General features: G+C 35.7%; 1 protein-coding gene across 2 annotated transcripts in view; it reads left to right on the forward strand.

Annotated features, from left to right (window-relative positions):
- LIN28B (lin-28 homolog B) overlaps positions 1–14,364 on the forward strand; it is a 131,501-nt gene that overhangs the window by 67,218 nt on the left and 49,919 nt on the right. For both annotated transcript variants that reach the window (XM_058734832.1, XM_058734833.1), the window contains one exon: positions 3,287–3,471. In XM_058734832.1, coding sequence (XP_058590815.1) covers positions 3,287–3,471 — 185 coding nt within the window. The remainder of the gene's footprint in view (positions 1–3,286; positions 3,472–14,364) is intronic.

Below are 14,364 nucleotides of genomic sequence, written 5' to 3' on the forward strand. Positions count from 1 at the left end.
TTAGATTGAAGATTGGCAATTAAACTCAATCTCTAGGGGTGCGTCAGTGGCTCAGTCGGCTAAGTGTCTGACTCTGGCTCAGGTTGTGATCTCGCGGTTCATGAGTTTGAGCCCCGCGTCGGCCTCTGTGCTGACAGCTCAGGGCCTGGAGCCTACTTTGGATTCTGTCTCCCTCCTCTTGGAGCTGGGGTTGGGGTGGGGGTTGAGACCCATTATCAACATCCTCTGGTAGAGTGGTATATTTGTTGCAATCGATGAACCGATAATCCATCATAATTACCCCAAAGTCCTTTGTTTATTTTTTTTTTTTTAATTTTTTTTTTTTCAACGTTTTTTATTTATTTTTGGGACAGAGAGAGACAGAGCATGAACGGGGGAGGGGCAGAGAGAGAGGGAGACACAGAATTGGAAACAGGCTCCAGGCTCCGAGCCATCGGCCCAGAGCCTGACGCGGGGCTCGAACTCACGGACCGTGAGATCGTGACCTGGCTGAAGTCGGACGCTTAACCGACTGCGCCACCCAGGCGCCCCCAAAGTCCTTTGTTTATATTAGGGTTCACTCTTGGTGTTCTGTGGGTTTGGTCAAATGTGTAATGACCTCTATCCATTGTTATGGTATCATGTGGACTATTTTCACTGCCCTAAAATTCCTATGTGTTCTACCTATTTCTCTCTCTTCACCCTCTGCTCCACCCAATCCCTGGAAACCACTGATCTCTTTACTGTCTCCATAGTTTTAACTTTTATACAAAGTCATATAATTGGAATCATACAATATATAGTATAACTAGAGGTAAGATTATGGATGGTCTCAGTCTACAGTCTGGGAGAGGTAGAATTTTGAGACAGGAGACTAATAGGCTAAGATTTATTCTGAGAGAATATGTAGATATGGAAGATGTTATGGAATAAGGAGGAGACTTGATGCTGAAATGCCAATGAAGAAACAATTACAATTACCCAGGTAGGAGATAGTCAATTATTTGTCTATTATTATGAGTCTAAATTGCCTTATATACTAATTTTGGGAAGGAGTAATGTAAGATAGACTTAAAAAAGTTATTCTTTAAGAATACCATGAAGAATAGCCCGAACTTAGTGGTCTACTAGAGTAGAATTTTACTGTAAATTTGGAGAAACAATTCACTTATAAATGATACCTATCAAAAATTGTAGTAATAGAAGGTGAAATACACCCACATACTAAGAACTGTGAGGAAATAAGTGATAGAATTTATATTACATCAACAAAACATGAGCATACGATAGCTCTAGTTAAAACTGCTGTCCCTTTATTCTCTTAATTGCTATAGTTGACCTGTGTATGCTCCACTTCATCTGATTTGACAATCTGGACTTTCTTGACTGGGGAGTGAAAAAGGAAATGAAATCAAAAGAACTATTTATAATTAGTGAGGAGAAAGCTTGGGGGGGGGAGGGAAGATTTGAAAATACTAAATAAAGCTTTAAAAACAGTAAATTATTTTTTGTTATTTTAAGGAGTGTAGGAAGTTGTGAGTTTTCCCCCTTAACTTCTGCATGACATCAGACAGCAATAAAGGTGATGCCAAATTGCAGACTTCCACATGAAGGAATTTGAAGCATCAGATGACTGGTTACAAACCGTGTTTTCATGTGTCCTATCACTTTCACCATGAATAGTCTCCCTTTGCCTTGAATTTTGAAGTGTTGTTTTTATTTGTTCCATGTAATTGTTTGGTTGTATGTAATTATTTAGCTGCCTTTAGAGTCATGGACTCAGGAGGGGTAAAGACTTTCTGGTCCGGTATTTCCCTAAGTGTGCTTGTCAACTGTAGTCATAAAGAAACGGCTCTGAGATCAATTCAGTCAGGAAATTGCTGGGTTAAATAAACAGAGTCAAACAAAATTTTTATTTAGGGAGTGGAGAGGAGGGGTATGGAATCTCGGAGACTTTAATATATGCTAATGTGATTCATCTAAGGAGAAACAAGGTAGAGCATTTTACAAACTTATTTGACCACAAAATCCTTTTTTCATGGAGTCTTTCTTGGAACCATTCATTGTTCCTTAGAATACACGTGGGGAAACTCAAATCCCTTAAATTTACAGATAAACAGAAAAGAGATGAAATGTCTCTTTCAAAGCTGTGTAGCTGTTTACTTAAAGAAATGGACTTGACCCAAGGGCTCCCATCATATTTAGTTTTGCTTCCTTTTGCCCCCAGATTCATAAAAGTCTTTGAAAACTGCATGATATTCCAAATTAGACCCATAAAATACACACAAAAGCATTTGAAAACATAAAACTAATGATTTAATTATTTTTAGTTGTTTTGAATTGGCACATTGACTTTGATGAAAAGAGATCGAAAAAGCCAATTAATATTTGTAACCAAGGTTACACTTTTGCAATCGGGAAACTTTTTCCCCTCCACAAAAATCCACTATATTTCAAACTGTAAAAATCTATTTCCTTTCAAATTATAAAAAACAAAAACGTACAATAATGTGTATACCAACAAGCTTTCCCACTTTCCAAAAAAAAGAACTGAAGAAAAGAACCTCCTCTCTATATAAATAAACATGTATGTTTTAAAAACTTCTTTACGTAGGTGGTATTATGGTATTCTTTCGTAACTGGAGCCTGTTCCTCCCACTGCCATTCACCCATTTTCCCCCAGCCATTAGTTCTATGTATTTATGAATCTGTTTCTGCTTTATTTGTTTGGTTTTTTAGATTGCACATATAAGTGAAATTATACAGTTTTGTCTTTTCTGTCTGACTTACTTCACTTAGGATAATACCCTCTAGGTCCATCCATGTTGCAGATGGCGAGACATGTAGATCTTTTCATGGCTCAATAATATTATATAGCTACACTCTAATCTGTAAAATTGGTTTCCCATTGGTGGACATTAGGGTAGTTGTAATTTTTTTTTAACAGTGCTGCAGTGAATTTTGATATAGGTCTTCTTCTTTTGTTTTTGAACCTTTGTGTGTGAGTATGTCTGTAGGAGAGTCCTTGAAGTGGAATTGCTGGGTCAAAGAATATGCACATTAAAATTTTTGTAAGTATCACCAAATTGCCTTAAAAAATGGTCTTAGTTTATCTCCCATTGCCGGCATTGCAACAGGAAACCTTAAAATGGTGTAACTTTTATTGAACTTAAAAAAAGATTTCATACTTTGTAATGGCTAATAGTGAATATCTTGCTCTGTGAATTTGAAAATCATAGAGAAAATTTATAAAACATTGATAATCATGATCTCTCTTTCTCTCTGTCTCCCACCCTGCTCTTTACAGAGCAAATTATTCATGGAAGGATTTAGAAGCCTAAAAGAAGGAGAACCAGTGGAATTCACATTTAAAAAATCTTCCAAAGGCCTTGAATCAATACGGGTAACTGGACCTGGTGGGAGCCCTTGTTTAGGAAGCGAAAGAAGACCCAAAGGGAAGACACTACAAAAAAGAAAACCAAAGGGAGATAGGTAATCATTTTACTTTGTTAGTTTATGAGTTTATTGTATTTGGAAAAAAATTCTGAAAATTTATTTGTATTTTCTATGTTATTGGGCTTTATATATTCTAACCAAAGTAAATAAAATGCTATTATTGTGTAGTTGAATAAACTCTATCAGGAATATAGGCTACCTTGCAATTTGAACTCTCTGTGTGCACTGTTTCCACCAGACTGTTCTGAGATCACAAAGGAGGAGTCAAGGTTCCCAACAGATAGTGTTGTCCCTTGGTACATCGTAACACCTCACCTGTTTTCTCAAAGGAAAATACATTTATTGTTTCATCTGTTTTTAAGAGACAACTCATATATAAAAAAATATAAAAAAATTGTAAAGAAATCAGGAAAAAAGTCATTTGAAATCCTAACCAGAGGTGGGAATCCTAATATATATGCAGTATTTTTGAAACTTGCATTTTTTAAATCACTTAACAGTATATCATGTAGCATTTCCTATCAGTCATAAATACCTGCATAAATTCCCACTGTGTGAATGTACCAGAATTTATTTATTTATTATTATTTATGTATTTATTTTTAATGTTGGTTTATTTTTGAGAGAGAGAGAGAGAGAGAGAAAGAGAGTGTGAGTGGGGGAGGGGCAAAGAGAAAGGGGGACACAGAATTCCAAGCAGGCTCCAGGCCCCTTGCTGTTAGCACAGAGCCTGACGTGGGGCTCGAACCCACAAACTGTGAGATCATGACCTTAGCCGAAGTCAGATGCTTAACCAAGTGAGCCACCCATAATTTAGGCGCCCCATAATTTATTTATTTTTTGAATGTACCAGAATTTATAAGCATCTGACTTCAGCTTAGGTCATGATCTCACAGCAGGTGAGTTCGAGCCCTACATTGGGCTCTGTGCTGACAGATCAGAGCCTGGAGCCTGTTTCCAATTCCGTGTCTCCTCTGTCTGCCCCTCTCCTGCTTGCACTCTGTCTCTGTCTCTCAAAAATAAATATACATTAAAAAAAATTAAAAGAAATGAATGTACCAGAGTTTAAACAAGACTAATAAACTAATTTGTTAAATTTAAGCTGTTTTGAATGGTTTGACCTCATCAGTAGCATTACAGTGGGAATCCTTATATGTACATTTTTGAAAAATTGTCTGATTATTTCCTTAGGATAAATACCTAATAGTGAAAAAATTGGATCAAAAACAGTGCATTTGAAAATTTTTGATATCTAGGGGTGCCTGGGTGGCTTAGTTGGTTGAGTGTCTCTTGATTTCGGCTCAGGTCATGACCTCATGGTTTGTGAGAATTTGTCCCAAGTTGGCTGTGTGCTGACAGCAGGGAGCCTGTTTGGGATTCTCTCTTTCCCTCTCTTGCTTGTACTCTCTCTCTTTCCCTCCCCACTCGTGTGTGCTCTCTCTCTCAAAATAAATAAATAAACATTAAAGATTTTTTTTATTATCTATTTCCAGGTTGCTCTCCAGAAATGATTAGGGCCAACATACAACCCCTTCAAAAATGAGACTGCTCGGGGTGCCTGGGTGGCTCAGTCAGTTATGCGTCTGACTCTTGATATCAGCTCAGGTCATGGTCATGGTTCATGGGATGGAGCCCTGTGTCAGGCTCTGCACTGACAGTGTGGAGCTTGCTTGGGATTCTCTCTTTCACCCTTTCTCTACCACTTGCCCACGCTTGGGCTCTCTCTCTCTCTCTCAAAATAAATAAATAAACATTTTAAAAAATGAGACTACTCATTGAATGATGTCATTTTATTTTATTTTAAGATTTTATTATTTTTGAAGTAAACTCTATACACAATGTGGGCTCAAACTCCCAACCCTGAGATAAAGAGTCACATGCCTTACCAATTGAGCCAGCCAGGTGCCCCTGAATGATGTCATTTAAAAAATATTTTCCAATGGTTTAGGTTAAGAGGTAACAGCTCATTTTTTTTCTTTGCATCCTTTGATTATATTAGAGGTTAAATATATTTTTATTTTTTCAGTTTTTACTTCTATGAATTATATGTTTCGTGTCCTTTTCTCATGTTCCTATTGAGGTGTTTATTTGCTCTTATTGATTTGAAAGTTCGCTTTTTAGGAAAGAACTCAATTTTCTTCTTTCCTACTATGACAAACCCAGTTCTTCCCTACTATGTTTTTCTCTTGTGTGTCTCCTTTACTTTTACATGGCATTCCATTTCTGACACCAAGTGTGTGGCGATTTTACCCCCACACCTAACAGTTCTCCACAACACCAGCTGGGTGTCCTACAGTTTAACTCAATTCTGACACATCTACCAGGAGATAGAGTCAGATCCCAGGTTAAGGGCTAAGTCCTGCAAGACTATATCCCTCCATACACTTCAGATGTCATTCCAAGAAGTGGGTCTGGAGGTTACCCACAGCTTCTCTTTGGCTGTAAATCAGAGGTACTCACAACTCCCTCCTCAGGTTTGATTAATTTGCTAGAGTGGCTCACAGATCTGAGGGAAACACTTACATTTACCAGTTTATTAAAGGATATGATAAAGGATACAGAATAACAGCCAGATGAAGAAAACATAGATTGAGGTCTGGGAGGTCCCGAGTACAGGAGCTTCTGTCTAGGTAGAGTTGGGGTGCGTCACCCTTCCGTTGTGAATGTGTTGGTCCATCTGGAAGCTCTCTGAATTCCTCACTACTAGGATTTTATGGAGAATTCCTCACATAGGCATGATTAATCATTAACTTCATTTTCAGCCTTTCTCCCTTCTTAAGAGAATGGAGAGCAGGGCTGAAAAATCCAAGCTTCCAATCATGGTTTGGTCTTTCTGGTGACCAGCTCTCATCCAGAAGCCACCCAGAGTTGCCTCATTAGAATAAGATACACCCCGGTCACCCAAGGAAATTATAAGAGTTTTAGGAGTCCCGTGTCAGGAACAGGGGTCAAAGACTCCTGTTAAAATAAGAGATGGTCCTATGTTAGAACAAAGGAGATGTTAGAACAAGAGATGATTCTAGTGGTCTTCTCACTTAGGAAACGATAAACATTTTAAGAGTTCCTGCTAGGAACCAGCTAAAGAGACCAATATGTATTTTCAATTTTCTCACATTCTCTTTGTATATCTGTGATGTTAACCGTTTTTGCAAACAGATAAATATCTTTTCAGCTTGTGAAATATAATTTAGATTTAATTATAGTAACTTTTAAAAACTTTTGTATACAGACAAGTCTGTCACTGTGCCCTTGATGCTGTCCGACTTGATTGCTATTTGCCTTTACAAATTACAAAATTAATAATATACTATATCTATCTATATTTTCTTTTTTCTATCTATATTTTCTTATATAATTTTTATTAATTTATCTTTTACATTTAACTATTTCTTCTCTTTGTGTATAATTTGTTTTTGAAGAGGACTATTAGGATCTAGCTTTCCTTTTCTCCAAGTTCATAGCTAGTTATCTCAATAGCACTTATTATTGCCTGTCCATATTTTACCCTGGTTTGAAAAGCCATCAGTAAGAGAATAAATTCAGTTTTCATCTGCATTTTTAGGAGCTTATTTTTTATATATATAAAAAGAAAGTCCATGAAAATGTGTATACTGGTACACTTACCTGTTTTTCTGCCCCTGAAGAGAGAGATAGTATATATATACACACATACAAGTCAAGTAAAGAAAAATAAAACAAAGTCCTTTATTTTTCCATGTCTTCTTTACATTTATTTTTTATTTTTTAAATGTTTATTTTTGAGAGTGAGAGAGAGAGAGAGAGAGAGAGCATGAGCAGAGAGAGAGGGAGACACAGAACCCCAAGCAGGCTCCATACCCTGAGCTGTCAGCACAGACCCTGACACAGGGCTCGAACCCATGAACCGTGAGATGATGACCTAAGCCAAAGTCGAATGCGTAACCAGCTGAGCCACCCAGGCACCCCTTATCATGTCTTTTAGATAAAAAGTTTAACTATAGTTCTGGAATGTTTTACACATGTGCTAGATTGGACTCAGGAAGAGAGGGAGAGAGTAGTAGAGGTCAAGACTAGAGAAGGAAGATAGCAGGAGATTCCTGTAAGACTGTCAACCACTGTAAGGACTTTGATTTGAAGGAAAATGGGAAATCATTGGAAAACTTCAAGTTGAAAAGTAACATGAGCTGATTTATCTCCTTAAAAGTGTCATTCTGGCCGTTGTGATGACAGCACAAAGTGGAGGGGCAAGGATGGAAGCTGTGAGATCACTAAGGAGGCAGTTCCATTTATGCAGAAAAGACATAATGGTGGTTCAGATTGGGATGGTAGTAGTAGAGGTGGGGACAAAAACCCTGACATTGTGAACGTACAGACAGACAACAGGATTCACTGTGGTTCAGAGGTGGACCGTGAGACAAAGTAAAACATTCGGGATGACTCCAAGATTTGTTTGGCCTAAGCAACCAGAAGGATGGAGGGACCATTTATTTACCAAGAGGGAGAAGACTAGGGAAGGAGCACGAAATCAGAAGTATGATCTCAGATATATTTAGTTAGAGATTTATTGTAGACATCCAAGTGGAAATCATACATTAAGCAGGTAGATGCATGAGTTTGGAGTTCCAGGGCTACAGATAAAAACTTGGCAATATTCAGCAAATCGACAATATTTGCAGCCTTAAGACTGAATGAGATCACCATCAGAGTGAGCCCTAGGGCACTCCAGCATTTAGGGATCAGGAATTGTAGGAGGAATAGCAAAGGGCACTAAGTTAGAAGGAGGGAAATAGGAAGAAAACCAAGAGAGGGTTTTATCTCAGAAGTCAGGGAAAGAGGTATTTCAAAAAATGCAGTGTGTGAAATGGTGCTGACATGAAATGATTAAGATGTCCACCCAGACTTTTTCTTTTTGTGATTAATCAGCAATTTGTGGTGAGATACTTTTAGGCCATGTAAATATCCCATTCTTTATCAAACTTTCCATTTTTCATTTATTATTTCAATATGGATCATGAATTTCTGGGGTTTTTTTTTCAATAAATTGTGTTATGTATTTTAATGCTCAAATTTCCCAGATTCTCTCACTAGGAGCCCCTTCCAGCTGGTTTCTGTGTCCTTTTGACACATCCTATCATTTTTTGAGTATTTCTTACTTATTGGCATAAAATACTTTCAACTCCTAGCCTACAGAGTATTTAAAATAATGGTATTAAATAATTGCTTTGGTTTGCTGAAGTACTAGAAAGCCAGAATTCCAGTTAATTTCTGTTTTTTTTTTAAGTATTTTGAGAGAGAGAGAAATCATGAGTTCCGGAGGGACAGAGAGAGAGGGAGAGAGAGAGAATCCCAAGCAGTCACCACACTGTGAGTGCAGAGCCTGATGTGGGGCTCAAACTCATGAACCATGAGATTATGACCTGAGCTGAAGTCGTTCGCTTAACCGAGCCACCCAGGTGTCCCCAGTAAATTTCTATTTTAAAAAGTAAGCATTGGTATATTTCTGGGTTTTTTGTTTGGTTGAAGAGTTGTTTTTGGGGCGCCTGGGTGGCGCAGTCGGTTAAGCGTCCGACTTCAGCCAGGTCACGATCTCGCGGTCCGTGAGTTCGAGCCCCGCGTCAGGCTCTGGGCTGATGGCTCGGAGCCTGGAGCCTGTTTCCGATTCTGTGTCTCCCTCTTTCTCTGCCCCTCCCCCGTTCATGCTCTGTCTCTCTCTGTCCCAAAAATAAATTAAAAAAAAAAAAAAAAAAAGTGAAGAGTTGTTTTTATTTTATTTTTAAGATTGTGATATAGTAAAATTAACTTTTTTCTTTTGATGTATACTTCTGTGAATTTTCACACGTGTTCATGTAGCTACCATCATAGTCTGGATTCACAACATTTCCTCATCCTCAGAATTTCCCTTTGTCTTTTTTAACTGAGTCTTTTGTAGTCACTCCTCCACCTAAAACTCTTGGCAACCACTGACCTATTCTCTGTCACTATAGTTTTGCCTTTCATGATAGAAGTGGAATTGTACCTCCCCTCCCCCAGTTTGATTGAGATATAATTGACATACAACATTGTATTAGCTTAAGGTGTTCAATATAATGATTTCATATATGTAAATAATTACCACACTAAGTTTAAATTAATACCCATCACTTCACATAATTAGAATTTTTTTCTTGTGATAAGATTTTCAACATTACTCTTAGCAACTTTCAAATATATGATACGTGTTATTAACTTTAGATCATGTGCTGTACATGAAACCTTAGAACTTATTTGTCTTACAACTAGAAGTCTGTACCTTTTGATCACGTTAACTTATTCCCCCCAGCTCCCAACCCCCACCTCTGGCAACCACCAATCTCTCTGTTTCTGTATGTTTGGTTTCTTTAGATTCTAAGATAAGTAAGATGATATGGTATTTATCTTTCTCTAGCTGACTTATTTCACCTAGCAAATGCTTTCAGGATCCATTCAAGTTGTCCCAAATGACTGGATTTCCATCTTTTTATGGCTGATTAATATTTGTGTGTGTGTATCTCACAGTTTCATTATCTATTCGTCAGTAGATTCTTAGGTTGTTTCTGTGTCTCAGCTATTTTTTGTAAATAATGCTGCAGAGTACAAGGTGGGGGGTAGATATCTCTTCAAGATAATGATTTAATTTCCTTTGGATATATACCCAGATGTGGAATTGCTGGATCATATGGTAATTCTATTTTTAAATTTTTGAGAAATCTCCATATTGTTTTCCATTTTGCCTGAAATGATTTACATTCCCACCAACAGTGGGACAGTTGGGTGCAGAGAACCAGGAGGAAGAAGATAGCAATGTAAACTTCCCAAGTACTTAAAAAGCTGTTCAAAAGGAACTGTGATAAATATAGGACAACACAATGCAAGTGAAAATAAGGAGCAGCAGTGATAAGGGTCTGCTGTAGATGTGGTCTCCCTTCCCTTCTGTCAACAGTGCACAAGCATTCCCTTTTCTCCACATCTTCAGCAATGCGTGTTATTTCTTGTCTTTTTATAATAGCCATTCTAACAGATGTGAAGTGATATCTTACTGTGCTTTTGATTTGAATTTCCCTGATGTTTAGTGATGTTGAGCACCTTTTCATGTACCTGTTGTCCATCATATAGTTTTCTTTGGAAAAATATCTATTCAGTTCCTCTGCCTATTTTTAATCAGACTATTTGTTTGCTAATGAGTTGTATGAGTTCTTTATATACTTTGAATATTAACCCTTCATCAGATATATGATTTGCAAATATTTTCTCCTATTCTATAGGTTGCCTTTTCATTTTGTTAATGGTTTCTTTTGCTGTGTAGAAGTGTTTTATTTGGATTTAGTTTCACTTGTTTGTTTTGCTCTTTTGGTCAAACCCAAAAAATCATTGCCAAGACTGATGTCAGGAAGCTCACACCTTATGTTTTCTTTGAAGAGTTTTGTGCTTTCAGGTATCCCCATTCAAGTGTTGAATCTATTTTGAGTTAGTTTTTACATATGGTGTAAGATAGCGGTCCAGTTTTGGTTTTTTTTGCATGTAACTGCCCAGTTTTCCCAACACCATTTACTGAAGAGACTGTCCTTTCTCACTGTATATATTCTTGGCTCCTTTGTCATAATTTTCCATATACATGTGGGTTGATTTCTGATCTTTCTGTTCTGTTTCATTGACCTATGGGTCTGTTTTGATGCCAGTACCATATTGTTTGATTACTACTCTTTGTTAATACAGTTTGAAATCAGAGAGTGTGATGCCATCAGCTTTGTTATTCCTTCAGGTTGCTTTGGCTATTCAGTGTCTTTTGTGGTTCCATTCAAATTTTAGGTTAGTATGTACTATGCCAGTGAAAAATGCCATTGGAATTTGATAGGGATTCCACTGAATCTGTAGATCACTTTGAGTGGTATGAACGTTTTAACAATATTAATTCTTCCGGTCCGTGAGCACAGAAAGCTTTTCATTTATTTGTGTTTCCTCACATTTTTCCATTAATTTCTTGTAGTTTCAGTGTATAGATCCTTCACCTTCCTGGTTAAGGTATTTCATTATCACCTCCTAAATATTTTATTCTTTTTGATGCAATGTAAATGAGACTGTTTTCTTAATTTCTCTTTCCGATAGTTTACTGTTAGTGTATAAGAACCCAACTGATATTTGTATATTGATTTTGTATTTTGCAACTCTACTGAATTCATTTATTAGTGGTAACTATGTTTTGGTAGGATCTTTTTAGGCTGAATTGTGTGTGTGTGTGTGTGTGTGTGTGTGTGTGTATGTGTGTGTGTGCGCGCGTATCATGTCATCTACAAATGGAGATACTTCTTCCTTTCCAATTTGAAAGCCTTTTAGTTATTTTTTTTTCTTGTGTAACTGCTTTGGTTAGGGCTTCTATTACTATGTTGAATAAAAGTGGCAAGAGTGGGCATCTTTGTATTATTTCTGATCTCAGAGGAAAAACTTCCAGCTTTTCACCATTCTATAATTAATGCTAAGCTGTGGGCTTGTCATTTGTGGCCCTTATTATATTGGTGTGTTTCCTCTATACCCACTTTATTGAAAGTTCACATTATGAATGGATGTTGAATTGTGTCACATGTTTCTTCTGCATCTATTCAGATGGTCATATGATGTTTGTCCTCCATTTTGTTCATGTGATATACTTATTGATTTGTGGATTTGAACATCCTTGTAATTCTGGAATAAATCCCAGTTGAAGTGAATATGATCCTTTTAATGTATTGTTGAATTCAGTTTTTTAATATTTTGTTGAGGACTTTGCATTTATGTTCCTCAAGGATATTGACCTATAATTTTCTTACAGGATTCTTGTCTAGTTTCAGTACAGGGTAATGCTGGCCTGATAAAATGAGTTTAGAAGTATTTCCTTCTCTTCTGTATTTTAAGTGTTTGAGATGGATTGGTATTAAGTCTTCTTTAATTGTTTGGTACAATTACCAGTGAAACTATGTAGTCCTCAACTTTTCTTTGTTAGGAGATTTTGTATTACTCTTTAGTAGTAATTCGTGTACTCAGATTCTCTGTTTCTTCATAATTCAGTCTTGGTAGGTTGTGTGTTTCTAGGAATGCATCCATTTCTTCTAGGTTGTCCAATATGTTGATGTATAATTGTTCATAGTAGTCTTTTTTGAGCCTTTGTATTTCTGCGGTATCAGCTATAATGTCTCCTCTTTAACTTGTAATTTCGTTTATTTGAGCCCTCTTTTTTTTCCATAGTAAGTCTAGCTAAAGGTTTTTCTGTTTTATCTTTCCAAAGAACTGGCTCTTGGTTTCACTGATCTTTCTGTTGTCTTTTTGGTTTCTATTTCATTTGTTTACACTCTGATCTAAGAAACTGCCCATTTTTTTTTTTCCAGAGTGGTTGTACTCTTTGGAATTCCCACCAACGATAATATGAATAATAGGAGTTCCAACTACTCTACATCTTTGTCAGCATTTAGTATTGTCAGAATTAAAAAATTTAACCATTCTAAAAGATGCATAGCAACATCTTATCATGCTTTTAACTTTCATTTCCCTAAATACTACTGATACTGACATTTTTAAATATTTTTGTGTCTCTTTATATCTTCTTTGGTGAAGTGACTGTTCATACCTTTTGCCCATTTTTACTGGATTGTTTTCTTGTTGCATTTTGAGAGCTCTTTGTATAAATTGTGGATACTAGTCCTTTGTCAGATATATAACTCACAGATTTTTTTTTTCTGAGTTTTTGGCTTATTTTTCCAATGTCTTAAATATCTGTCACAGAGCTCAAGTTTTACATTTTGATAATAACAGTTATAATCTTTTATTTTATGTCATGTTTATTTGATGTTATGTTTAAGAAATTATTGCATAATCCTAGGTCACAAAGATTTTTTTCTCCATGTTTTTTTCTTGTAGTTTTATATAGTTTAATGTTTTATATTTACATATCAATCTATGTAGAATTAATTTTTGTATGGGTTTGAGGTTTAGACCCAGGCTCATTTTTTGTGTATGAATAATATGAATTGTTCAAACACCATCTGTTCAGAAAAATATCTTTTTTCTCTTGGAATGTTTTTAAATTAAATTACAAAGTTTAATCTAATTTCTGTCCTTTCAGGTTGAAAAATTACAACTCTATAAAGTTTTTATTACATGGATTTAATATATTTAACAAATTCAAAATTGGGTTCCATCACTCAAAAGAAAGTATATATATATATATATATATATATATATATATATATATAATATATGATAGAACCATATTTGTGAGGATTTATGTCTTTGTGGCAAGAAATATAAAATAATTTTAAGGATTTTGTCTTAATTTTACATAAACTATTTATAAAAGAAAGTGGGATTTTTTTTTCATTCTGTCTTAAAATTCTGCTGAAATTAGCATACAGTTACCAGTGTTCAGTTCAGTAGCAGTGTGTTATCTTGTCTTATTTTAAGTCCTCCACATTTAAATGTTTTTTAAAAAATTCACATGAAATAATTTCTGATTTATTTTTGCTGTTTATTTTTTAGTGTATATTATCAAAAGAGGAGAGATTTAATGACCCCTAAAAAGCTCTCTTTAGAATGAAATGAAGGTGGTTAATATAAAATTTTAAAACTCCATTTTTCTTCTCAAAATCTGGTAAATCTTTATTTTTTATAAGACCACAATTTACTTTGAAGTAAAAGAAGTGACTTCTAACAGAATGAAATTGTGGAGGAAGATAATAGAAGGATTATTTTATTTACCACTGTTTGTTTTTAGTATTTATATGGAATAATCATGTCAAACTATAATATACAATTAAATATTTCATGTGATAAAATTTTAGTTTATATTAACAAATGATTAGTGTATTAGTAAATTACAAATATTAGTAAAAATGATGTGGACTGAAACAGATGGTCTGGAAATTTTTTTATAAAGTTGAAATGATCTTAGTCACTTACATAATTAAG

Source organism: Neofelis nebulosa, chromosome 6, assembly GCF_028018385.1.
Source record: "Neofelis nebulosa isolate mNeoNeb1 chromosome 6, mNeoNeb1.pri, whole genome shotgun sequence".
Classification (NCBI taxonomy): Eukaryota; Metazoa; Chordata; class Mammalia; order Carnivora; family Felidae; genus Neofelis; species Neofelis nebulosa.